This window comes from Tympanuchus pallidicinctus, unplaced genomic scaffold (genome assembly GCF_026119805.1).
Source record: "Tympanuchus pallidicinctus isolate F22 unplaced genomic scaffold, pur_lepc_1.0 scaffold29, whole genome shotgun sequence".
NCBI classification, from domain to species: domain Eukaryota; kingdom Metazoa; phylum Chordata; class Aves; order Galliformes; family Phasianidae; genus Tympanuchus; species Tympanuchus pallidicinctus.
The window spans coordinates 6,734,980-6,761,520 of NW_026294746.1; the positions used below are offsets into that span (position 1 = coordinate 6,734,980).

Below are 26,541 nucleotides of genomic sequence, written 5' to 3' on the forward strand. Positions count from 1 at the left end.
AGGAGCAATAGGGGGGATCAGAAGGGAATGCTTTCTGTATGGAAAATGAGTGCCGTGGGGAGAGGCGTACCACACAGAGCCCATCACTCCATCCACTGCTTTGCTTTTGGGGCTGGTGTTTTTCCATGACTCAACTCTGCTCCTGGAGTGGTGCATGTGCAGGGCAGGTGAAGATTTCACCACCACCCCTTGAGGTTAGCAGCCCTTTGCAACACACAGCCCTCGTGCCCAGACACATGCACACTCCTCTGCAATAGCTTTGCCTTCCCGTGCATCTCTCAAGGAAATTAACACTGACATTTCACACTCTGGGGGTTGGAGAAACAACTTGACCTGGCAGCAATAGACTGTCAGCCTTTGTGGCTGGCCCTGCAGCCCTCTGGGAGGTGTGAGCAGGTTTGAACTTGGTAAGCTACAGAAACCTGGGGAATGCAAATCAAATTGTGCTGGGGGAATGCCTGTTGTTGCCTAGCTGCATCCTGGAGCTTGGGCTCTTTCCCCATGGCTCCATGGAATTTAGGCTTAAGGGCTAAACAAACTGCTTTGTGAGCAGTACTGTGCCTTTGATGTGTTTTGTGGCTGTGGCTGACCTGGTGTTTTCTGGTTGTGAAATTTCACCTCTTGCCCACCTTTCCTTCAGCTGTTACAGTGGCAGATGCCTTGAGCTATTCAGGGCCTTTGTGTCTTCCCATGTTCCCAAAGCACCCCCCAGGATCAGGCAGCCCTTAAGTACGTTTTTCCTGAATGCTGACCCTATGCTGTGCTCTTGAATGCCTCAAAAGGCAGCCAGAGGAGCGTGCAGCACCTGAAAAAGCACCAGGATTGCAGCTGTGCAAGCTGATTCTTGACCCCATGGGCTGTAGGAGCTGCTAAAATACATCTGGAGTGTTCTGGGACACCTTAAATGCACATGGATAAGAGGAGGATATCCCAGAAACCAACCCGGGACGCTCTGGGTCTTTCAAAGTGGTGTCCTTGGAGCCCCAAAGGAGCTGGGCTGACAGACGGGCACAGAAGAGTAGTGCGGGGTGTCCCACGTACGCCGCACTGAAGGCTGCACCAAACGGCGCTCCGATGGGCTCTGAGCATCCCCCGAATGCCTCACAAGCAAACGGGAGCGCTCAGGGAAACCTCCCGAGAGCAGCGCAGCGCCCACAACGAAGCGGATGGGCGGGGTGCCGCCGGGCGCGGCTCCGCTCGGCGGTGGGGGCGGGACGTTTCGCGACGGCGACGCTTTGCGGCGGGCGCGTTGCGACGGCGGCGCTTTGCGGCGGGCGGCGGTTGTGGCGGCGGGCGGCCATGCTTCTCACCGTGTTCTGCCTGCGCCGCGACCGCAGCGAGCTCACCTTCTCCCTGCAGGTGGACGCCGATTTCGAGCTGCAGAACTTCCGCGCCCTCTGCGAACTCGAGTCCGGCATCCCGGCAGCCGAGAGTCAGGTCGGGGCCCGCTTCCCTCGCGCCGCCCTCTCTCGGGGGTGCGCGGCGTCCGCCCGAGGCCCGTCCTGCCTCTGGAGGGCGGCGGTTCCGCGGGGAGGAGCGCGTCCTTCGGGGCCTCGGATCCCGGGAGTGAGGAAGGCAGGGCCGGCTGCGGGCTCCTCGCCTCCTTCCCCTCTCTCCAGAGAACGTTTTGAGGCTTTCCCCCGTTTTCTGGGAGCTGTGGAGGCGGCTGTGGACACGGCGCTGCTCCCACACGCGGGGAACCGCATCGCGCCCGGTGCTGGGCTCACAGAGCTGCCCGGAGCCGGGCTGCGGCGTGCTGGGGGGACCCCGGAGGGAGTTTCTCAGTCTGCTCTCTGCCTTTTGTCACAGTTTGCTCGCAGGCGTTGTGCCGCTGGACAAGGCAGTGTCAGCTCTGTCGCTTTATCTCGGCGTGCTTGGCAAAGTTTGTGAAGTTTTGTTTCCTGAAGTTTTTGCTTTGTGAGCCATTTCCCACTCTACATTAAGAAGGCGTTTTTCCAGTCAAGTGGATATTAGTCAGCGACGGAGGACTGTGAGACAGGAAAGCTGCGTGCCCTGCTGAGCAGGTTCTCAGTGCCTCACCTGGCTTCAGACTGCTTTCCTCTGCCCTCGTGAAGCTCTGATTTTGCTGCTTAGTGATGAAAGGCACAATGCTCTCTGGTTCTGAGATTGACATGCCGGTGTGTGGGGATTATTGTGCAGTAGAACCTGTGCTCAACACTGGAGCAGCTGTAGACAGTGGTTTGAGTTGGGAGACGCTCCTGAGAAAGTGTAAGGGGATGGTGTTGATGTAACCTTTAACACAAGAATGAAACCATTGCCTAACTTGTTTTCCAGAGCAGTAGAAAATCAAGATTATGTGGATCTTGCATTAGGAAAAAAGCTCTTTGTCTATGAGAAGTGGAAAGGGAGCCACAGCAGTGTATATAGGGCTCCTGCCTTCTGGGCTTGCTTGCAATGCTGTGTTACAGCCGATGAGGCACCAGCATCTCTGATGACTCCTACAGCAGGTGACAGGGCCAGCCCCTGCTATGTGACAGGGACGTTCTCTGCCCTCCGGAAGCTGTGAGCGCTTGGTAGCTCAGTGACCTTGTTTGCAAAGCTGCCCCTCTTGCGTCACGGTGACCTGTCAGCTTTGCATCTATTTCAGGATAGCAAGGGCTCACGTACTTCTGTGCATGCTTTTGCTGGGAGTTCCCTTTGCATCTTTGCTCTGCTGCAATTAAACTGCCGCAGCTTTGTGATTACAGGGACTACAGGTAACATGGGTCAACTCTGCTTTTCAGGAGTGCTTCTGCTTGCTTTCTGTTCACCTGTCTGTTTATACATTATTCTGTTTCCTTTTAAAAATTTTTTTCCAAGTGTGAATTTATTGTTCCTTCCCCTGCTCTTTCTGTCTGTGTTTGTGCAGTCTTCTTTGGATCTTCAGTAGAAAGAAGGCTACAAAACATAAATTATCAGCAAAGCAGTTCTGTCAAAAGATTTTGCATGCCTAAACTACCTCCAAAACCAGGGGACAGTGTGGGTCCTTGTGTTGCACCCATCACATTTGGTTTTACTGCACATAACACTCATTGCCTTACGGTAACACTTACTGCTTCCTGGCAAAAAAAAGAAGATGCTTTTAGTAGCGAGGACCGTGCAGGGTCTGTAAACCACAGAGTGAGTCTGAGTCTTTATCATTTGGTGAAATTCATTCCGGGCACTGTAGTTTGGGGTGGAGGTGACTGCTGAAGCCCATGGCTTTGAGGAGTAGAGGACTGGAGGGTGGCACAAGATAGTGTGTGAGCTGCAGCTGGGTTGTGCTGATAAGGGGAGGTGTAGCAGGAAGAGCAGAGGGCAAGAAATTTGGCTCGCTGTTTTCTCTCTCGCATCGAGCAGATGCCTTTTGTGGAGAAGAAGAGGGAACCTGGAGTTAAAACTGACTTTTCTGTGTTGTTCTGGCAGTGGTGGTATATCCTTCCTCCCTCTATGTGTACGTTGGGTCAATTTGTAGCACTGTGGGCTTCTTTGAGAGAGGAATGTTCCTGGTGTATGAGCTTTATTTTGCTGACAACTGATTTCATGACTGGGCTTTCTTGCTTCATGAAGATGTTCTCCCCGGTGCCACTGTGGAGAATCCACACTATGTGGTGTGGCTGCCTGCTTCCTGCCTGGGTTACCTCTGGATGAGCTCGTGCTGTGGCTGCCTGGCTGGCATACAGCTCTGAATGCTGCTAACTGCATAATTGGACTGAAATGAGAAATGAAATCAGTTCGTCTTAGCAGCAAAGCGGAATGGGTCAAATGTGCTTTAAGCCTTGCTGCTGATGGATGTGGAGCGAGTGCTGAGCACTTAATGCACTGTCTGAGGTGTTAAGGCTGAATGTTTGCAAATCCAATCCTAGCAAGACGACAGGGGTAAAACCTCACCTAAACTGATTAGCTCATGTCTCTTAGAGCGTCTGCACAGAGAAACTGTCATTTAAGATTTGTGCGTGCAGCTGGGATTTGCTGCAAGCTTGCTTTCTCCACAGACAGCAGTGCTCAGAGTCAGGCCGTGTGTGTATGTGTGGTCATGTGAGAGTATGTGCCCATCACGAGCCAACCTTAATAACGCCAGTAACGCGTCTGCATGCCTTAGTGTAGTTTGCAGGTGGGTCTGTGTTCACTTTGAAGGGGACTCACAAGCCAGTTGAGTGCAGTACCGTTGATGCTGTAGTTACTGAGAGGGTAGAAACCTCATCTTTGTTGCTAATGGTGTGTGTTTTTCCTGTTCTGATAATTCTGGCACAGAAGCCGTAATGCTTAACAGATACGGTTACTGGGATGCCAAAGACACATCTTCAACAGAACTCCTGTTCTTTTAAGGAGAATGGCAGAGGTTTTGTGGAATCAGAAGCCCAGAATGTCATTCTGGTCACAGGCAAGTCTTGTGACGGTGCACATCTGCAGTAATTGCCTGTTGAAATCTCAAGGAAAGCATGGACATAATTTAGGACATCTGTAGGTATTACGGATCTAGTGTTAGTAGAAATGTTCCTACGTAACGAGTAGAAATCTTTATGTTTCCATAACGATGGTTATTCATTTTTTATCTCAGTATGTTTTTATATTTGTTGAGTTAGATTAGAAAATCATAATAGAAAAGGGTGTGACTTTATGTATTATAGTCAGAAGAAATTGATTCCTTGATTCCTGCCACTGGTTGCAGTGATGTTTGGAGGCTGATGGTTTGGGTCTGAGTGGACTTACATCGCTGAAGTAAAGCAAAAATGGCTGAGATAATCACAGAAGTCTCTCTGAAAAGCAGTTGTTGTGGGGAGCTGTGTTCTGGGTAATGGAAGAAATCGTTGCTCTGTAGATGATTCAATACACTATCTGTCCTGATGGATGCTGCCTGCATGTATACAGCTGAGTCTTTGGTTAGCAAATGCAGAGCTGGGTGAAGGTAACGCTATGGGAAGCAGTCACGACCTGGGTAATAACAGAGATGTGACTTTGGAAATGTGTGGCAAACAGGTCTGGTGTAAGCTGTTCTTTCCTTCAAAGATCTTGGCCTCTAATTAAGAGATGAGCCTTTCTCTGAGATGCTGAGCTTTGAGAAGTGGTTGCTGGCTTTGGATAGGAGAGATGCTGGGTACCTGCCCAACCGCTTCGTGTTGAGGTCTGCCTGTGCCTGAGGTCCAGGTGCTTGGGCAGGGCTTGTCTGTGCCTGTGCTCAGGGCTGCACGCCTGTTCTGAGGCTTGAGGTGGGCCCACAGGAGTGGCTGAAACATGTTTCTAAAAAGAAAGTAAGTCAGATCCTGATCTGCTTGGTCACACTTGTTGTTTTCTCCTTGTGTTCTCCCCGTGAGCAGATTGTCTATGCGGAGAGGCCTCTCACTGACAACAACAGATCCCTGGCCTCCTATGGCTTGAAAGATGGAGACGTGGTGATTTTACGACAGAAAGAGACCGTAGAGCCACGGCCCTCGATCCGTTTCCCAGGTGAGAAGTGATGCATTTGCTCTGAGCATCTGAAGGCTTTGCTGTTGTCTCATTAGTCTCTAACACCTTGCTAGGCAAAACTGCAGAGGAAGGGTAAGCTGTGGCGGAGGGACCTCCAGAATCAGCTGAAGGACTCATCATTTGGTGGTTCTAAGAAAGCAAAGAATGTTTCACCATTCTGGGGAAAGTTCAGAAGTCCATGTAGCTTGCTCAGAACGGCCGTTTGTGTAGAGGTGTGTGACTGTTCATATATGGCTGCTCCTTTCCTGTTCTGTGCAGTGGTGCAGGAATGTGTGCTCAGGGTGGCTCAGGTGCATTAAGGGGCTCTTGCAGTACATGCTCCCATCTGTATTCGGACAGATACACAGAGAAACTGCATCTTAACAAATGCAGGTACACAGTCATGCACACAAGCAAGAGACTCCTTGAATACTGTGAGTGTGCTCCTGGTCTTACCTCTCTCCTGCCTTCTGCACCGATTCCTATCAAGTCCACTTCTTGAAAGGATTGCTGCCTGAGGAGGTCTTGGGTGAAGTTCTTGTCCTCCTGCTGTTGCTGCTGCTCCTCCTGCAATGCACCTGCAGAAGTGTTGCTTTTTTTTTTTTTTTCTTTTGCTTGAGTTTTTCTTTCTTTCTTTTTTTTTTTTTTTTTTTAATTTCCAGTCAGAGAGATTGAGAAGTGCCTTAGGCACTGGGTTTAGCCTCGTGTTCCTTCTGTGCTGTTCACATTTGTGAAGCTGGAAATAACTAGTGTGTGATTCAAAAAGTGCATTTCTGGGGACGCAGAGCAGGCCAGTTACATGAGGAAATGCCAGCTTCCCTCACCCAGTAATCTGGCTGTGTGGCAGCGTGCCTGTGTACTCAGCACCTCTACAGAGTGGTGTGGTTAGGTTGGTATCTACAGATGCTATAGCTAGAAACATTATCATGGTGGAGAGGGATAATCAAAAACAAATGCAAATGCTCACCACGTCCTAGGCTCACAGAAGAACTCCGCAGGGAGTTATGTCCAGGAAGAGATCCTTCCTCAGTGGCAGACAGCCCTGACATGGGGTCCAGGAGAGGTGCAGCCAGGCTCTACCGCTTCTGGTCACACAGCTGAATTGCCTTCACCTGTGCTCCCATGGCTGACTCTGTTTGCCTCAGATCAATCAGAGGTTCAGGCCGTGATTCAACAGTTCCCATACAGCACCTGTTGCAAACTGCTGTTAAAAGGACCTGGTCTAAGAGCCTAGCGTTAAGACCGACCTATCCTTCCCATAGTTATTGTACTTACTTTTTTGAGCAGAACTGCAAATAAGAAGTGCTGATGTGTTTGCTCTCTTTTCCCTCCAGCCCTGCCGAGGATCGACTTCAGCAGCATTGCGGTTCCTGGGACGTCGGCTCAGCAGCGTCAGCCACCAGCACAGCGCCTTCGCCCGTCGCCTCCCGATGCGCCTTCATTCCCTCAGGGTTTGGAAAACCCAGCATTGCTACGGGAGATGCTGCTGGCCAATCCCCACGAGCTGTCCCTGCTGAAGGAGCGCAATCCGCCCTTGGCAGAGGCGCTGCTCAGTGGAGACCTCGGTAGGTCGGGTTTTTCGCTGCAGAATCTGTCTGCGCCCAGTTCCAATGCCAGTTACCATACCCCAGCTGCCTGGGGTCCTCGCTGCTGGCTTATTGATGGTGTTCATGCAAGGCGCTGGTTGGAAGCGCTGGTGGCAGAGTTCCTCTCTTTCTAGCAGTTTGGGTGTGTTTCTCCAGGTTGGGTTTTTGAACTGCCTGTTTCCCCTGCTTTGAAGTACATGCATGGATTAGCTGAGTTTCTGTGAGTGCAGGTGGCTCAACTCCTGATTTTTTTTTTATGCTGAGTCTCTGAATGCACTGCTTCCACTGCTGTGCTGTGTTTGCAGCACTGCAGAGGTCAGCGAGAGCTCAGCTGAGAGCAGTGTGCTCTGAGACCATCTCTCCTTATAGTGGTTAGCTGCTGAAGAAGCAGACATCAAAGAGAGAGTGAAAAAGGAACCAGTAGATGGTGTCTTTAGGGAGCGTTCCCATTAGGAATAGTCGTAAATGTTTACATCTCTCTTAATCTTGGAAGTGTAGTTTTGCAGTGGGCACTTTACATAGCATAGATGAATTGTAGTACAGCATCCCTCATTTTCTCTGCAGCTGATTTTATTGTCTTATTCTTTGTCTGATTAAAGTTTTGATCTCTAGTCCCCTTTTAAGTACAAAGAATGGTGTTTTGGGCATTGAATAAAGTCCTTCTAAGCCTCTGCAAGTCTTTAGATAGGAAATAAATCTGGTTGAGCTTTGGGAAATGATTGAAGAGAAGAACCATGTAGCAGACTTGTTCCCTTTCAAGGTTACATGCTAGTGATTTATCTGTTAAAGAGGGGAGCTCACGTGGATGTTGATGACTACTGCATTGTTTACTTCGGACTTCTGCTCATATCCCTGTTAGTTGTGTTGTTTTCTGATGTTTTTTTATGCCTCCTTTGAGTGTTGCATCTGTAGTACAGAGCAGTTTTCTCATCAGCCGGAGAAGAATGTGCTGCAGCTGGCATGAGATGCAATGTCAAGCCAGGACACCCACATCTGGCTCACCTGCTGACCTGTTTTGTCTGTGGTGCACATAAGGCTTTACCTCAGGTGTGCGTCTTTAGTTCCAAATCGCTGCAGTGGGATGCCAGAGGGAAGTGCTTTTATCTGGTTGTACTCTCATTGTTTTGTACTGCTGCTATGAGTGTTTCTGTTCTAATTCTGATGTCCAAATGTATGAACAGATGTGTACCATGTGGCTGTGCTGGGTGCATTGTGGGCACATCAGAAAGCACGTGCTCTGTGGAAACTAATTAGATAAAAAAACACCAGAACAGCCACCAAATGCTTTCCTGAGCACGTAATTGTCTCTGAGCCAGCAAGTTTTTTGATGGGAATTGCATTTCTTGAAGCAAAACCACAACCTTCTGTGTTTACAGAACTTAATTTATTACCAGGTCTCTTTGACATATACTTGATCTGATCTAAACAGTAAAGAATAGTCAGAAGCCATCTGAAAAATGGAGATCTGAAAAACATGCAGCTAAACCTCCTTAAGCAAGTGCCTCTCCTCGCACCTCTTGACTGCAGAGTAGGCATTCACCTTTAGAGATAATAATAACTCTGTTGCTTGGGCTTAAAAGTAAGTTCTGTTCCTTTTTATGCCTTTGGATCTTGAGTTTGCTCTTTGCTGAATTTACAAACTTATTTTTCAGCAGATTGCTGAGTGGAAAACGTGGTAGATTTTGCAAGCTGTTCTTGTAGATGGGCTGTCTTGTTCAGAGCAGTGAAATCTCACTTCTCTGTCTGTTGGGAATTCTTCAAAATACACATGCACAATTCAAAGAAGAAGCTTGAGGGAGAGTTCTGTATTCCTGATATCTGTTGCAGGTGTTTTTTTCCAGATTTTTGGAGTAGTTTGTAGGCAACCCTTCCTGCGAAAGAACAATGAGTTGCTGTTTCAAATAGCAGCTCTTACTTTTAAATACTGTCTCTTTTTTTCCCCCTGCCCCCACTGCCCTTTTTTTTTTCTTTATTTTTTTTTTTTTCCCTACAGAAGATTGAGCACAAGAGAATTGAGTTTGTTTGTGCCCTACTGGCACTGCAGTGTTTGGGTAGCAGAACAAGGAGGACTGGCTCTGTGCAGTTCTTTTTCGTCTCAGCAGATTCCCAGATTTGGCACCAACATTTGGGGTCCATCCATGCTGCCTTCAGATAAAGCCTCTTGTGCTTGTGCAGCTGATTCTATCTTTGATTGCACGTTGACACAAAAATAAGTGTTTGCTGTGGCAGAATATGATTTGTAAGAGTAATTACCAGTAAAAAGCATTCCTGTATGTCTTTATTACTGCAGATAAATTTACCAGGGTACTGCTGGAGCAACAGCAGGACCGAGCCCGACGGGAACAAGAGAGGATCCGACTGTATTCAGCTGACCCTTTTGATCTTGAGGCACAGGCCAAGATAGAAGAAGACATAAGGTAGCAAACCAAAGTCACTAGCGGGCTTTGGAGATCTTCATGGTGTTTTTTTTTCTGGATGGTGCTTCCCTCCAACTTGGAGGCTACAAGGAGTGTGTTCAGAAAGCAGATCCTGCCTTAATAGAGAAATCTGCCTTTGGGGTTATGCTTTGAGCCACCTTAGCAAGTGGTAGGATTGAGAACTGGGGACGTGTGGTTGTGCACAGATGAAGCAGCAGCACTGCTGTGTGTGTGAGGTCTCAAAACTGCCTAAGTTGGGCCTCTCTGAAACCCGTAGAGTTGTGGAAAGCAGTGAGCATATTCAGCTTTTTGCTGAATAGCTGCATCCTTCAGAGGTGGTACTTATGTGCCTTGGTTGTGTCTTGAACCTGAGGACCTGTGCTGGTCTTCGACCTGAGCTCTCTGCACAGCAGTGGTGTGTCTCCTCCCACGCCGGACTCTGCACCTCACTGCTATCAGAAGAGGTCTATAGAAACATGTTCTGCTCGTGAGCCCTTGCTGCCTCTGTCTGTCTTCCACGTGTAATTGCATGGGGGTGAGGCATGATTTCTTAAATGGAATGATGAATCCTTGAGCTGGAATGTGACTTGCAGTTTAGTCCTTGTTAAGGAAATGTCCTTCTGACATGGGCTTACTGTTGATAATAGCAAAAGTTAATTTGTGAAGAGTCATTCTTGCATTATGACTGACAAGGTGTTGGTACTGGATAATGGCTTAGCATAGCAGTGCTGAAAAATACAATGCGTGAATTTGTTGGTAAATCATTGCTTGGAGGCAAAGGAACACTTTCCTTGCTCAGTACATGAGGGAAAATTGGGGCAGATAAAGGGAATATGTCCAAGGTTGTGCAGCTATTGGGTAACACTTGGGCATCTAGCAGTCCCCAGGTTTCACAACCTGTTTAGTATCTCAGGTTACTGGAATTCTTGCTTAATCAGCTGTCCTCTGCCTGAGATTGATTGGGAGTTCCTGCAGGCATCCACAGTTTCTTGAGACACATCTGTCCTTCAGTGGGACATCAGGAACGGAGAAAACAGAATAATGGATTCAGCAAGAAAACTGAACCTGCAAATCAGCTGCACTATATCTGATTTAAATGGAATAGCAAAAGACAACATAACGTGAAGCTCTTTGTTTCGCAGGCCACTAGCAGCAGGGTAGCAGGGGGCTTTAGCTTCCACGTGAGCCAGGTCACTGTTAGTTGCTCTTAGCTGTTTTCCTCCCACACCAAAAAAAACACATCTACCCGTCCTGCTGTGGGAAGGCTACAGAAAATGCATGAGAGGAGCTTGGTTTTATCTTTGCTGTCTGAGGAGGAAACGTGAAATGGCATTAAAATGGGAAGCCCATGTCCTTTCTTAGATAAAGCTGTTTAAGATGTAGTCAGTGTGGATACCTGTTGCTTTCAAGGTTGCTGTCAGGGCCACGATGAGATTCTCAGTGTTTTTTTCTGTAGGCTTGAATTTGCAGCGAGGCACGTGCTCGTGGCAGTGTTCTCACTGCAGTTTCAGTTATAAGCCTCCTTTCCTTTGCCTGAGAGAGGCAAAATCCAGGGAAATGCTGGAGGATTTTAATGTTGAGCTGCGCTGTGGGATCCCAGTGTTGTAGCTACTGGCAGCATCTTCATCACATGCCCTGTTTCCTTCAGAGTGACTGATAAACTTGCTGGTGTTTGCTTACAAGTTCTCCATGTCAGCTCTGTGATGATGGGTTTCTTGCAGACAGGTCATCACGTGCAGGTGTGCTGCAGTGTGAGCTGTGCAAGGTGTGGGGAAGAGCAGTCCTCCTGGCTGCAAGGGAAGTGGCTTGGTATGTGTGAATTAAGCCAAGATCATTACTAGCAATCCCTCTGCTGAGAAGGCTGTGTTTAGCTAAGCAGTGTTTGTTGTGGTTTAGAAATGATGTTTGTAGTTAATGCAAACTGCAGCAGGTGGGATTGTCAGGTCTGTAAATCAGAGGGATGCTCAGAAGGGTTTGCTAATGAGAGAGGTCTGATTTTTTTTCTCTTTTTTCTCTGTTCAATTTAGGCAACAAAATATTGAAGAAAATATGACGATAGCAATGGAAGAGGCACCCGAGAGCTTTGGCCAGGTGGTGATGCTTTATATTAACTGTAAAGTCAATGGACATCCAGTGAAAGCTTTTGTTGACTCAGGTGAATTACTCCTGCTTTCATCTCTTTCTCCATTCTCATTTCCCTCATTGAGGGAGAGAATAAACACTCAAAATTTTTGCCTGAAATATTTCTGTTTGTTATAAAGCACTGTTTTACAAGATTTTAAAGCACCTAATTAAAATCTCAGAACAATCTGGGCTTCAAGGCAAACTGCCAGTTGTGGAGACTGTTTGTGGAGCAGCACAAATGAGTGGCTGAACACCTCAGGTCAAGGCTCCTGTGAGGATCTCTGGTGCCTCATGGCTGCAATGCCAAAATGGTCACTGCTGGGCGTGTGCCTTATCTCAGTTTACAGAGAGGGGAACTTTGCCAGCCTTAGTGCTGTACCTCCCATCCACCACGTTAAAGTACTCAGCTCTGCAGCAGTATGTACCTTACTGCCCACGCTCATCTGTGAGTGTATACATCGTAAATTCAAAGCTGTGGGTTTCATTAAAAAAAAAACAAAAGCCTTTTATGCAGTGACATGTTGCCTCATGCAGGTGATGTGGTTTCCCTGCTACCGAGTCCAAGATCTTAAGCCCTTCCAGGAGAGTATTTTAATTTGTGATGCCCTGTCAAGACTTCACACAAATTCTGTTGCTGTTAGGTGCCCAGATGACCATTATGAGCCAAGCTTGTGCTGAAAGGTGCAACATAATGAGGCTGGTGGATCGGCGGTGGGCTGGCATTGCTAAAGGTGTAGGCACTCAGAAGATAATTGGCAGAGTGCACTTAGGTAAGTACTGCCATTCTTAGCTTTAGCAACACTTCTGACTTGAGCCTTCTGTCTCGTGTAATTCTTTCAGATGGGGGAACCTGCAGCTCCTGCAGTTGAGAAACTGTTCACTCCAACTGCAGAAGTGGGGTTGATTGGGTTCATTCCCAGCAGGGAATTTCCTGCTGGGGTGTGACTGTTGGGCAGTGTGAGTTGCACAGGAAGAGTTCTAAATTGGTGGAGCATTTGATCCTCTTCCAGGAGGAGAAATCTGCATGTGTGTGCAGGTTTTCTAGATGAGAGAAGGTTGTCCCTATTGTATGAAAAAGGTGATTCTTTTTGCTGTTCTTGCTTCTTAGGCTTGTGCTCTAATGAACTGTATGTAGCTCCTCTAGCTCTGGCTTGGAAGCTTAGATGAGCAGTACTTAAGGCTCTAAGGCCAGAACAGCTTTGATGATAATTCACTACCCAAGACCAATGTAGGCCTGATCATCCCTGTGTTTGCTCACAGCTGGGCTTTTGATCAAGGCTGTATATCAGAGTCCTGATATCAGCTCTCCCCAGTGTGATTGTGCAAGCCTTTCCTAGGGGATTAAATAGCAGAACATAATGTGTTGCACTGTAGCTTGCAAGGTGATAACTCTTCTCCCTTGTGTTCCAGCTCAGGTTCAGATCGAAGGGGATTTCCTGGCGTGCTCTTTCTCCATCCTCGAAGAGCAGCCCATGGACATGCTTCTCGGACTGGATATGCTTAAGAGGCATCAGGTAGCCAAACCAGTTATGAAATAGTTATTCAGTTTTTCAATCCTAAGGCACTAAGCACAGTGTAAGCACCATACCTGGGAATGGTGTAGGATTTTATGGGAAGAGAAAATAGTGGATTATTTTTCAACCAGTCATGAAAGGAGTATTTATGCGATGTGCATCACAGGTGTATGTATAGGGTGTCTGGCTGCTCCCTGAACTTTTTTGCTCAGATCAAAGACACTCGAGCTTTTCAACTGAATGATTAAATACAAAACAAGTCAAGTGGAGGCCTCTGCTTACAGCTGATGCTTTCTGTCCATTTTGCATAATGCTATGAGCCGCTGCCATTGGAAATGGCTTGTTCAGCCTTGTCTCTTCTTCTGGGAACTGATGTGCTCTATGCAAGCCCCTGATGTCTCAGTGTCTCTTTCGCAGTGTTCCATTGATCTCAAGAAGAATGTGCTGGTGATTGGCACGACTGGCTCACAGACCACTTTCCTCCCAGAGGGTGAGCTCCCAGAGTGTGCCAGGCTGGCTTACGGGGCTGGGCGAGAAGATGTGCGGCCAGAGGAGATTGCAGACCAGGAACTAGCAGAAGCAATACAGAAGTCTGTAGAGGAAGCAGGTATTGTAATGAGCTCAGATGAAATATTAATCTGCTTGGTCTTCTTGTTGTGTGTCAGAATGCCTGTTGACAGTCACTGGAAGATCCCTTCTCCTTTTCTCAGTTTCTAATGCAGCATCAGTGAGCAAAAGGTGGAGAGAAAGGGGCCTTGTTCCTGGTTATTGCATCTAACTGCACCAATCTTTTCCTTTCTATATAGCAAAATCTGTCTGCACGAAGGCATTTGGGCATGCTTGCTGTTGAGTTTGTGCTCTTCTTGCAACATTTCTAGCAGCTCTGATACCTTGGTCTTCAAAGATAAGTGGTTGTCTGTGGCACCCATTCACCTGGTTTGAATTGCTGTGCAGCAGGTACACAACTCAGTTATGTTTGTTCTAGCAGCCTCGCATAAGGGCAGTACGGAGGTGACTTTCATCAATCTGATTCTTAACAGATACAGCACACAAAAACAAACGAGCCCTAGCAGTAAGTACAGATCTTAGTACAAGAGGAATAGCAGTCTCAGCAATTACTCGAGTCTCACGTGTGCAGTGTCTGAGACTGCGTCAGTGTCTGATTGCTGCCCCTGTGCTGAGGAGCTGTAATGTAGCAGTGCTGTTAACTTGCAGCTTATGCCCACCAAGACAGCACAAGTTCACGGCAGTTTTTAGAAACATGCAAAACACTTTGCCATGCTTAAGCTGATAAAATTGGTTTCCTGAATGATTTTCTTGCTAATTTTTAACTGTAGCATGATTAAAAATCAAAGTCTGATAACTGTGTGTGCATGCACATAGTGAGAGAAACATAACAAAGTTATAGTGCACTGTTTTTTTTTTCTTTACCACTTACCACTTGCTGCTTGATTGTCCAAAGTGTAATCAGTGATGTTTTCTTTTTTTTTTGCAAATAACCAGTTGGCTTACATAAGAAGAGCACACATCCTTTTGAATTATTTTCTTCTATTTTAGGCATGTAAGCTTCCCACAGATAGAAAAGCTCCAGAGGAAGGCCAGACTTGAGTATACCAGCAAGAAATGAGTTACGTTTTGACTTTCTAAGCCAGTCTTTGAATGCTTATTAATTTAACTTCCAGCAAGTAGAGAGGATAAATAGAAATTTGTCCTTTCTCTGCTGAGTTTTGACATCCCTAGAGGTCAGGCTCGTTGGATTGGGCTCATGTCTCTTCACAAAACCTGGAAAATGTGGAGATCAGCTCTTCTCCAGTTAAAATTGCAGGCATTGTAGTTGGTTGGACTTAGTACTCTGGTGAAAGGATCAGTCAGAAAGCAGACCTCTTCATCTGAAACAATGTGTCTCTGTAATTACAGCATTTTAGGCGAGTGCTTTGAGATGAGAAGTGTCTAAAATGACTTAAAGCTGCTTGTATACCAATACAGTTCTAAAAACAAAGAGACTTTTTGCTCAGACTGATCAGCAGTCTACCATTTCCATTGCTAGAGAGCCCTGGAGAAACTTAAAAGGTTTATGACAATAGGAAATTGATTTTGTATGCTTACTTACCTGTGGAACAGTAATGCACAAAATTAAGGTAGGTCTTGTTTAGATGGACTATATGCAAGCCTTGGTCCTCTTACAAGCCTTTGGTTTGCAGGAATCTTGTTAGCTGTATTCTGAGATGTCAAAATGTGAGCTCAGACCCTCTTGCTCTCTTCCAAAACTATTAACTGCTGCTAGATGGCACCAGAAAAAAGCGAGAGAAAGGCCTGTAAACAGGAGAGGGGGAGAAAGAGAGCAGCATCAAGGAACCTCAGCTTCCCACAAGGCCCGTGATCTTCCATAGCAGCTCGAGTGATACAGAAATCACTCTGTATGTGATCAGAGTTCTCAAGAGCTTATCCCACGTGCAGCTTCTCATCCAGGCAGCCTTGATGTAAGAAAAGCATCGCCTTTCGTGTGTGACTCAGACTTTTCCTGATACAGAGAGGAATCTATCCCTGATGATGCACTTTGTGGAGAGGAGTTTGTTCCTGGTGTTAGCTGGATGGTATCCTTGGTGAGGCTGGGATTCAGCTCCTTTGGGAAGAGGATGACAGTGAGTCTCAGCAAGAGCTGAGAAGTGCTTGGCAGCATACCAGCTGCTTCTGCCATCGGAGTGGCTGTCACTCCCTGATGACCCTGAATACAGAGTGAAAAGACCATTCTGTTTCCTCTCTGTGGTACTGGCTTGGAAGAGAGCTCAAACATAGTACTGCTGCATAGAAAAAGATCTCTCTTGTTTTCATCTGTATTCTGTGTCTCAAGCCTCTTTGCCACCCATGTCAAAGACGAGCAGTCTGAAAATGTGCAGGATAATGCTGGATTTTAAATATGCCAACATTGTCAAGTTGTTGTAGCTTCATTAAAGTCAGATGTGCAACCGAGAGAAAAGATTGCTGTGGTACACAGTGCAGCAGCAGGCGCACAGCGTGTATTGATGGGAGGTGTGGTACCGCAGCATTCAGTACACTGTTTGTATCCCATGGAGAACAAAAGAAGCAAGTACCTGAGGTGAAAAAGGTTGTCTTCTTCCATGACACGGAACAGGAGGCATGTCCTGGCTGTACGTGAGCAGGGTTAGTGCTCTCCAGTACTCCTGGATATCTGTAAAAAGAGAAGGACTTGAGGTTAAGCGGTTGTATATTCTTGGGACCTTTGAGTTTGGAGACCTTTGGGAGGGAAGGGGAGCATATGCAACAAATCATCCAGCACAATCTGAACAGCTGTTTGAGTATACGACACAGAACAGAGTAGAACTTTAATGGAAGAACGGATGCTCTTTCAGCAAAGGTCAAGTTGGTGATTTAACAACAACATGAGAGCTGATATGTTAGCAAGACTAGACCATTAGCAAGACACGCTCACTTCTTCAGTCTAGCTTGATGCCTAGACCCAGTGTGTAGTGGTCTGTAGCGGTCTGCAATTAATCTGTCCTCCATATGGAGTAGGAAGCAGTGAGCTTTTTGACTTCAGTTTGTCTATTTCTTTGCTTTGTTCTTCAGTGCCTCAGGAAGCAATTCCTTTTTGGCATTTCTGCCCTATGATCTTTGTTTCCCACTTGCAGCAAGCTGATGTTTGCTCATCTTCTCTTGCCTGTGCTGGCATGATCCCCTGCAAGGCAGTCGCAGCTGGGAGTGTGGTCTGAGATGCCATTTCATGTCTTGTTTCACTGAAGCATGTCTCCTGAATGTGGCTGTACAGGGAACAAACAAGCACACTGGACATCTTCCCTGTGCTGCAAATATGTTGTCAGGTGTGCGTGTCGCTCACAGACCGCTCTGCAGTGTACGTAATGCAGAACAACCTTTCAACTGTTCTTCAGCAGGGCTGTTTTTGACTTGATATAGAGAATTGCCTGAGCAGACCTGCTGTTGGAAGCTGGGGAACGTGAGGAGCCCCTGCTGCTCATGTGCTGTCTTCATGGATGGTTGGGAGGGGAGCTGCAATGTTGTAGGACTATAACCATGCATGTCTTGAGCTCTGAATGCTAACACGAGTTTGGTGTGTTTGTTTCCTAATCCAAACAGAACGTCAGAAGCCTTGATGCATGTAGTGTGTGTTTACTGCAGCTGGAGTGGGCCACAGACCAGGTATTTATAGACATCAGTTCATAAGCTTTCACTACAACGTTCACACTACTCGCAGCAAGACCATCCTCCCTCTGAGCTCCTAGGGTGAAACCCACGTGATGTGAAGTTACCAACCTGTTTAAGAGTGTGAGAGAACATCCTGCTTTGCTTGGCCAAAGGCAGCAAACCTGGGTTGCATGTATGAGGAAAGGTGGGGCCCTCTGCTCGTGCAAAGGAGAGTCCTGTGACTCTGACCTTCCATCCCGTGCTTTCCAAGCAATGTTTGTTTCTTACCTAAAACACTTCTGTTGCCTCAGCCTCAGCCTCAGTTGAGCAGAGGCAATGAATTCTTTGACAGTTCAGGGAACTGATGTGCAACACGTACACACATACACACAGAAACAAACCACTGGAACCTGCTCCAAAACTTATGTCCTAATATAAGTTTGCAGTGGATCTGATGAGCTTAAATACCACCATGCTGTTAGATGGGTATTTGTGTACTGCTTTCTCGAAGCGGCGTACTGGTGAATGCAGCCATTATGTTACAGCTTCCCCAGGTAATTTCATATCCACAGTTTCAGTTCAAGCTGACATCATACGAACGATGTTTGCTGACCTCTGGATATCTTGTTTTCTAATCATCATGTGCCTTAACATGCTGGAGAAGAAAAACTGCTTCTCTGGATGCCTTTTGCTGCCATTGTTGCAGCTGCACTGATTAAGCAGATGTAAAAGTAATGAGGTTTTTAAGCCTATGATCTTGATTTAAAGAGAAGGTTATGGCTAATAGAAATAGGCTAAAAGAAAACCTAAACTTATTTTTAGCTTGTGCAAGCCATCTATGAAGCACTCCTATGTAGTACTGTGCACAAGCATCCCATTGAAGCCTGCTCTCTATATTGCAAAGAGGAATTTAGATCTTGCTCTGCTATGAAAAATAAACAGAGATGTTGGGATTTCATCATCTTCTCAGTGATATAATTGCTCACTTTGAAGTTTAAATATCCCCTAATTGTGAGCTCTCTAATTACCCTAGAACTGGCTTTTTGTCTTTTGTTGTCAGTAATGAATTGTCTGCAGCTGGAATGTAGTTCTGGATTTACACTTGCTTATTCTCAGAGCACTCGGGACTGTCCAGCAACTTCTTGCAGTAACTGGTGTTATAAATAGAGTGGTGCTCTGGTTAGTGATGCCCAGGTGGAGGTAATATGCCAAGCTGATACGTAAACTGTTGTTTTAGCTTTTATTCTAAAGGCATGGATACGTGAAAGCTGCTGTAGGGAAGCCTATTTTGTAGGGGGTTGGACTTGATGATCTCTAGAGGTCCCTTCCAACCCTTACAGTTCTGTGATTCTGAGGAAATAGTGCTGCTTCTGTGTCCTAACTACTTTTTCTTTTTTTTCCCTATCTATGTATAGAGAATAGTGACAAAGAAACTACCTCACTGGAAATGCCCTCATTACCAGCTTCTGATGGGTTTCAAAATCCAGTCCAGTCTTCAGGACTAAGTTCTAAGATCTGTAATCCCACAAATCAGTTACTTGATCGATCTGTCTTTGCCCCTGCTTCAACTTGCTTATCCAAACCTAGCCTCACAGAGCCCACTGATCCTGGAGCCGTCAAGTCAATTGAGTCTTCAACTGAATGCTGGATCACCCCAGAAAAAGATCATCCTCTTGTGTTACAGCATCTTCCCAATAACTCTTCCTTGGCAGATAATGACCGCTCTCTCCAGACAGAGGAGGTGAATTCTTGCAGTCCAGCTTGCCTTTCACAGAAAACACTTCAAGAAACATTTCTTGCTGACAGTCTAATGGAATGTAACACAATAGAACAGGGCTGTGGTGAGGAACCTCTTTTGAAAGTGACAAAAGAAAATAGTTTGACTGACAGCCCTACTAAGCTTGGGCAAATAGAAGATGCATCTCTGCCTTCAGAACTAAAGGAACCAAAACAGAAGAATGAGTTTGCCATAAACCATCAGATGTGCAAAGAGCCAGAGAAGTTTGAGCATCTGGAGAAACAAACTGACAAAACTGACCCAGAACATCCTGGCAACATTGGTGGGGTCGAGAAACCTGCTGTGGAAGAAGAGGGCCATCCAGCCAGTCAGCCAGGAAGTCTTCCTGCAGAAATGAGAGAAGGTAGACTGGAGAAAGCAGATCTTTCCTGTGTGAAGGGGTGTATCCAAACATCCTGTCATGTGCACATGGAAGTGGATACAACTGAGCACTCTGTGGCTGAAGTGCACATCTCAGCAAGCAAGCAGAAGTGGCAAGCCAAAAATGGAAGGGCATCTGACCTGAACTCAGATGCCTCTTCTATGGAAGTGGAGTCACTGAAGTCTGCAACTTCCCTGAGTGATGCAGTTTCCACCTCTGATGTGTTGCAGTCTAAAAGCACCAGTGGAATCCCCACAAAGTGTAATGAGTTGTCCAGTTCAACAGCTGAACACAGTTCTTCCCCCTCCATCATTCATCAACAGGACACAGATCTGGGTAGACATTTAGAAGAGCCATGTTTCTCTCTTGCATCAGCCTTGAAAGAGCTTCACAAACTCCTGATCAGTTGTAAAGGAGAATGTAAACTTCTTACATCTCAAGTCTCTCAGCTGGAAATGGTTCACAAAGAGCAAGTACAACAGAAGGGGTTTTCTGAAGATGAGTGGATAGTGTCAGATCCAAATGGCCAGCAACAGAGTAGTTCCTCCTTTAATGTGAGATATGAAGGTGGAAAAGCAGAGGGGAGCCAGCCTTGTGATTCTGGCACAGAAAACGTTGGTGTTGGGTCTGTCACTCACATGGAATCGGCTCCTGGAGAAGACGCCTCAGAAATTCCAGAGTTTTCAGATAATGATTCGACTGCAGGGACATCTGACCAACAGGAGAGCTCTGAGCAGGCAAAGGTTTTGCCAGAATGGTTCCAGTGTCCGCCTTTGGAACAGAACACTGTTTCCTCTAAGCCTGCTTTGGGTGAAGGTACATCTCAAGATACTCAGGCATCACTCACAAAAGCACCTGAGGGAAGCAGCAGTTCTGCTCCTGACGGCCCAGCACCATGGGGTGGCTGTGAGGAACCACTGCCTGGTCCACCTGCTGAGTCCACTGAACTTCCCTTGGTTGCTTCACCTCCTGCTTTCCCTGCAGCTGATGTTGATCGAATCCTTGGTGCTGGCTTTACCACGCGAGAAGCTCTGGAGGCCCTGGAACAAGCAGATGGGAATGCAGATCTTGCTCTTCTCATTTTGCTAGCCAAGAGTATTGTCGTTCCTACATAACTGTGGAAGAGTGGGTCTTAAGACATATCTAAATTACACATTGTAACGTGCAAGCAGAATGTTGAGCCAGAGTTTTTAATTATTTGCAGCCAAAGTAACGTGTCTGTTCTGTTTCGCTTGTTGGATTTGGCCTTTTGAAAGAAAGAAAATGTCCTCGTATTGCGTGGATGGGACAGCTTTTGATTATACTTACTGGATTAAAATTCATGTTTTTATTTAAATGCAAAATTTTTGAATAAGCTCCAGTGTTACGAATAACAGAATGGCAGAAGCCATTGAGATCACTGCCCTGCCCAGCACAGAGGAATTGTGACGTGAGTTGAGTGTTGTGCTGTGCAGCGGTGGCGCACGCGGAGTTGTGCAGGCACTGAATCTGCTGTGACACAGATGCAGAACTGCTCTAAATGGGCTTTTGGGGTCAGTGCTGTTTTCTCTCCCCTACACCTTACAACCAAATGTCTGTGATGCTAATGAAACAATTGTGGCAGATCCTACAGGTGTGTAAAACTTTGCAGAAGGAATGGGAGGGTGTCAGGAGTTTTTGGAAGCGTGGGTTTGTGTTTGCGTGGGGAGAGCTGGTGGCTGCTTTTGACAAACCCTTCTGTGCTCCTGGGCTGTTGTGTTTAAGTTTACATTGTGGAGAGAGAGGATGGAGAGAAAAAGGGGAGGGAGAGAATTTGGTTCTAGAAGAACTAAGAGATGTACTGACTTACTTGAAGATGTGCTGATATCAGTTGTAGGTGGGGAGGGGAAGTAGAAAGGGGAAAAGAGTATTTTACCCTTTTTTTTTCCTTAACATTGCCCATATCCTGCTCCTCTCTACAAAAGAACGAGCTCAACCACTTGAGGCAAAACCTTGATGATGAAACCTCATAACAAAGCAACTGCATGTCATGGCTTTTAATTGCATCTATCCTTGGAAAATGGTTTCTCTGCGTGCTGCACGGGGTTGTGATCAGCAGAATGAAGAAATCTGCTTTGCACTAGTTTATCTGGATGTTTGGGGATGATCAGCCTCTCAGAAACTGCAGAAGGCTGCAGTGCCTGATGGGCTGCTAATTGAATACCTCCTAAAGAGCGAGGGCTCCCAGGTGGGGCTTATGGAACACGCGCTGCCATGGCACCCGTGTCACAGCATCCTGGCCTTCCAGGAGGTCCCTGGGGAGCAGCCTGCCTGAGCAGGACGTGCTGAGGCTGTGCTGTAGGAAGCCATTACCAGATGCTTTTTTCTCAAGTGAACGACTTCGGGGGGTTTGCAGAGCCTCAAAATACTCCTGGGGTTGGGAAAGGAAAGCATGTTGAAATGTGATACCAAATTTTAAGTAGGAACTTTCACTTAATCTCACTCATGAAACTCTGGAATGGCTCCCTGTGAAAGCTTAAACTTTCTGCTTTGGAGCTGACCTGAAGTGACTGATGGGCAGTGCTGGAAACATGACTTGTCCGTCGTTCGGTTGTTGTTGTTGTCCCAGACCTCTCCCTGGTGTTTTGTTTTCCCTGCTCCTTAGCAGGTTCTCCTATGTGTATGCCAGGCTTTTCTTTCATATAGGGTAGCGTTTAAAAACAGCACAAATTTGGTTTCATTTGTGGGCCTGCAGAGTTGTGTGTCTGAGTGGTGGTCATCAGATCTTTCTTAGGTGCTTGGGTAGCCAAGATATCCGTTATTTTCTGAAGAGCTGTAAGGCATTCCTCTGTTGGAAGCAGCTTTTGCTTGAGTTGTGGGTGCACCAGTGAGGCTCGCTGTCCCCAGACACACTTCACTTATATCCCACTGCTGGTGGTCTCAGCAGCAGGCACTGCTCTGCGCTTGCACCGGGAGCAGTGTTTGGCTCTTTGGGAACCCCTCTCCTGAGCAGCATCGGGTAATTCCTGCAGGCTCCCTTCAGGAGCTGTTAGTGAGGCAGGATCACAGCTGTGTGATCTCTGTGCCGTAGCGAGAGTTGGCCCCAGGTGAAGCTTGTTGGTACTCTGCAGTGAGCGCCCCAAATAATCGAGATCTTGTTCTGCACGGGGTAATGCTTGGACTGCTATAGGAGTGCAGACAGCGTCATCAGATCTCTCCAGAAGCTTTAGGAAATAAGATTTCAATATTAGGCCTATTCACATCTGATTCACTACCAAAAACTGTGAGTAGAGCTCAGCTCCAGAGCCTCCTCCCTGGAAGCCGTGTTTCTGCTCCTGATTCGTGCCGTGGGTCTCAGCGTGAGCCCCAGCTCCGACGTGTGCGCTGTGCACCACCAGCACGGCTGCAGGTTGGCCCTCCAGGATGCCTGCGGGTTCAAGGGCTGCCAGCTCCTTGAAGCATCATTGTTAGCCATTCGATGTCACACCCTGCTCGTATTTACACGTTTATGTTTTTGGAAGCAATTGCTAATAGCTAGGTGAAGAACTGCTGCTTTGCACCAAATTGGTTAAAGTCTCTAGTTTTATGGCCATGTTTACTTAGACTGCATATACAGAATTTGTGCTGTAAAGGCTTTAGAGCATCGGCCAACTCACTTCAGTGCTCAGTTTTATTCTTTGTCAAATAAAGGTTTTGAAATCTGCCCTGCCAAAGCTGTACTGAAGCACTTATCAATACTGCTAGAATTTCTGCTGTAACTTTCTCTGAACTGCTAGAAACAAAACCTGACCCCCCCCAGCTGATGAATACTTTTATCAGGTTGTTCTGAGCCCGGTGATCTAAATCTTTGCATTCCACAAAGCCTTGCTTTGAGCGAATGGCTGTGTGCTGCCGGATTAGACGGTGATTTTGGCTTTTCAGAAGCAGGATTTACATTAGAGAAAATCTGGGTGGAGTTGAGTATCTTAGTTAAAATTAAATACAAGAGCGATTGCTGTCTAGAAGCTGTCTTCTGTTTCAGTGTGTGTCCCTGCTTTGTGCACGCATCCTTGGCCCAGCCTTTAGCAACCCCTTCACCAGGCTCTCCTCTGGCCAGCAGAGTGGGAGTGTGTCTTTATTTGTGTGGTAGGCACAAACGCTTTTTGGCTGGAGCAGGGGTAAGGATGTGATGCCGAGAGCTGCCCAGGTTTCGGAGCAGCTGAGTGAATGGACTCTGTGCTCAAATCGGGCTCTTTACGCTCTCTTCATTCATCAGAGCTCTGCACTAAGCTGTCACCTCAGCTTGGCAGAATGATTTCCCTATGAGGTGGTGACCACCCTGGGTCTGCTGAGCGTGTTCTGGGTATTTCCTGCATGCCCTGTGGTTACATACTGAACAATTGCTGAGAGGATAACCATTGCCTGAGAGACTGAGGGGATCTCCTGGGCCTCTTTGTGCGTACTCCTGTACGTGAGGCTGCAGGCAAGCTCAGAGGCGATGAGCACTGACATAATACCTGGCAGTCTCTGGGCACGGAGCGGTCTGGCAGGAGGGGACGTTTCCTGGCCGAGTGGAGCTGTGCTGTTATTGTGACAATCTCTGCTGCGTTGCTCGTTGTGCTTGACTTTCTGTGTGGACACTTGGGCTCAAGGACTGCTAACCTTGTGCCTCCAAGAGATGTTCCTTCTTTCTCCCTCTGTCCTCACCCCTTGCTGTCTCCTTTCCTCAGAAGTAGCAATATTTCACTTGGTTAAGTTTTCTTTCAGACACTGTGCCATTAATGATCAAACGAAGGAACGCATCCCCGGGGTTTCTTCACCAGACTTGGACTGACTGCCACACGGCTCCACAGAAATCGAACATTAATTCAAAGAGGCCTTTTGCAATCCTCTCTTGGAGACCAGCTTGGGAAATAGGGTCAGTTTGGTGTACATTGTTCAACAGATTTCTTCCTGCACTGTGTAGATGTAGCTTAGTTGGTGATCCAAATGCACAGTGGTTTGGGTTACTCCTTGACTGATGCTTTTTAGCTTAAGACTTTTACAAACTCACGTAAGGAACTTGAGGGAATCAATTCTCAGGAATCCTACAGCTGGTTGCGTTTGTGTCATTTACTGTTCTGGGCTGAACGTACTGCAGTTGTCCTTGCAGGTGGCTGAAGGGGAGCATGCTTGTGTCATCAGGAAATGGGATGTGGTTCTGCCCAAAGTAATACACACTTGATTCTTTTTTTGATTTTTTTTTTTTTAAATATTGAGGGTCTGTTTATCAACAAAATTGATGTGTAAAATAAATTTGATATTTAAAAAAATAAACACTTTATGATAATGTTGTCTGATTGGTCTGTAAGTTGGCAAAGGGTGTGAGGAGCAGCTTGAGGTCCCTTGGGAGGTTTGGCACAGAGCAGAGGAGGGTGAGGGGAAGCCCCATGCCGTCCCACTGCCCCTCACAGGGAGTGGAGGAGTGGAGGGGCAGTTCTGAGCTCTGCTCTCTGCTGGCAGCGACAACAGGGCCCGAGGGGACTGCATGGGGCTGCTTGGGGGAGTGAGGAGGGGGAGAGGTGGGGGGTTAGGGGCAGGCTGTGCCCCAGAGGGCAGCAGGCACAGCACAGCCCCACACTGGAACCATAAGGTTTGCGGTTGAGCAGTGTTGTGTGCAGCCAGGGGTTGAGCTCAGGGATCCGTGTGGACCTAACTTCCAACTCTGCGTGTTCTGTGACTCAGATGATGAGCACGGGTTTTATCCCTCCAACCAGTGACACCAGGACCCCCGGCAGCCTCAGGAGCTGCCCCATGCGACATGGGCTGCCCCCCAGCCTGGCTCTGGGAGCTGCACTCCCTGTCACACACACAGCTCCGTCCCCTCACAGCTGCACGCATTCCTTGCGGCACTCAGAGCACAGTGTGACTCCATCCAGAGTAGGGGACAGATTTAAGGAGAACAGGAGAGGTGTGGACATTCCCCTTCCCCTTCCTTCCTGCTCCCCTTCCCTTACACACCTTCAGACAAGAGCTGACTGCTGCCCTGCTCCCAGTCAGCCATTCCCCCTGTCCCCCCCCACTGCATGCCATGCCAAGGCCACAGTGCTTCCATGCCCAGACAGCAGGGCAACACAGAACCATAGAATGGCTGGGTTAGAAGGGACCAGTCCCAAGCTCTGCTGCGGGCTTGCTGCCCCCCACCAGCTCAGGCTGCCCAGGGCCCCAGCCATGGCCTTGGGCACCCCCAGAGATGGAGCACCCACAGCTCTGGGCAGCAGCACCAGGGGACACTGCCCTCTGACTAAAGAATTTCATCCTAACCTCTAACCCAGACCTCCCCTCTTTCAGTTGCAGCCACTCCTCCCTGTGCTGTCACTATCTGCCAGCCTCCTTTGCCAGGCTCTTCTGATCAATCTATCTAAAGCAACCCTTCTTGTTATTATCCACATCCCTCGCAGAGTTCAGTTCCATTTCAGCCTTGGCTTTCCTGGTCCCATCTCTACATGTCCAGATAGCACCCCCATATTCTTCTCAGGCCATCCATCCCTGTTTCCACTGACGATATGTTTCTTCCTTCCCCCCGTTTGATCAGCAGGTCAAACCAGCCATGCTGGTTTCCTCTCTCCTCTGCTTCATTTCTTATATGTGGGAACAGACAGGCATCCTGTAAGAGCTGCCAGCTCTATTCTGCTCCTCCATCCCTATGACAGCTTCCCAGTGGGACAACTGTTGAAAATGCCTTGGAAGAGGATCTTTCTGTTCCCAAGGTGATGACCTTTGCTTCTGTAGCCTCAGACTGACCAAGCGAACTGCTTCTCAGCCTCTTTGCTTGAGCTGCCCAGAGGCGCCCAGGCTGTCGTTGCCAGGCCTGGTATCCTGAGCTGCTGCACACACACAGAGTGCAGGCAGAGCTGCTCCATGAAGCCTATGGCCGCTGCAGCTTCCCTGGGGAGCGGGGGCCAAGACCAGTGAGTGGGATGAGGGCTCTCTTTCCATTTCCACCTGTGAAGGATGTGGCAGCAGCTGTGAGGAACCATTCTCCACAAAGCTGCTTCTGCTTTTCCCTCAGGTGAGACAGAAGAGCACGAGCAAGCCACGAACCAAAGCTGTTCTGCCGTGTCTCGTCCTCTCATTGGCCAGCAGCAGTTCCGGCCCGTCCCCGGCCTCTCATTGGTTAGGGGCACTTCCGGTCCGTTCGTGCCTCTCATTGGTCAGCGGCGGTTCCGGCCCACGA

The 26,541-nt window shown here is 47.6% G+C and overlaps 1 protein-coding gene across 8 annotated transcripts; it reads left to right on the forward strand.

Annotated features, from left to right (window-relative positions):
• The first annotated feature begins 327 nt into the window (after positions 1-327).
• On the forward strand, positions 328-24,654 carry LOC128084957 (protein DDI1 homolog 2). Of its 8 annotated transcripts, XM_052691714.1 has the most exons (10): positions 1,255-1,437; positions 5,298-5,427; positions 6,762-6,992; positions 9,304-9,430; positions 11,458-11,585; positions 12,196-12,324; positions 12,965-13,068; positions 13,486-13,675; positions 17,182-17,244; positions 18,645-18,762. In XM_052691714.1, the coding sequence occupies exons 1-9, from the start codon at positions 1,300-1,302 to the stop codon at positions 17,196-17,198; spliced, it is 1,194 nt and encodes a 397-aa protein (XP_052547674.1). In that variant the 5' UTR covers positions 1,255-1,299; the 3' UTR covers positions 17,199-17,244; positions 18,645-18,762. The 8 variants fall into 8 exon arrangements, with proteins under 8 accessions (XP_052547668.1, XP_052547673.1, XP_052547674.1 ...); XM_052691708.1 differs by lacking the exons at positions 1,255-1,437; positions 17,182-17,244 and adding an exon at positions 328-407 and having other exon boundaries at positions 18,645-24,654; XM_052691713.1 differs by lacking the exons at positions 17,182-17,244; positions 18,645-18,762 and adding an exon at positions 13,875-14,559 and having other exon boundaries at positions 1,254-1,437.
• Positions 24,655-26,541: the final 1,887 nt, after the last annotated feature.

Bases quoted from the DNA above. Each gene is read 5' to 3' on its own strand.
- LOC128084957 (XM_052691706.1), top strand. From the start codon at position 1,300: ATGCTTCTCACCGTGTTCTGCCTGCGCCGCGACCGCAGCGAGCTCACC. The intron at 1,438-5,297 runs GTCGGGGCCCGC...CCCCGTGAGCAG, and splicing joins TCCCGGCAGCCGAGAGTCAG to ATTGTCTATGCGGAGAGGCC. The intron at 12,325-12,964 runs GTAAGTACTGCC...CTTGTGTTCCAG, and splicing joins AATTGGCAGAGTGCACTTAG to CTCAGGTTCAGATCGAAGGG.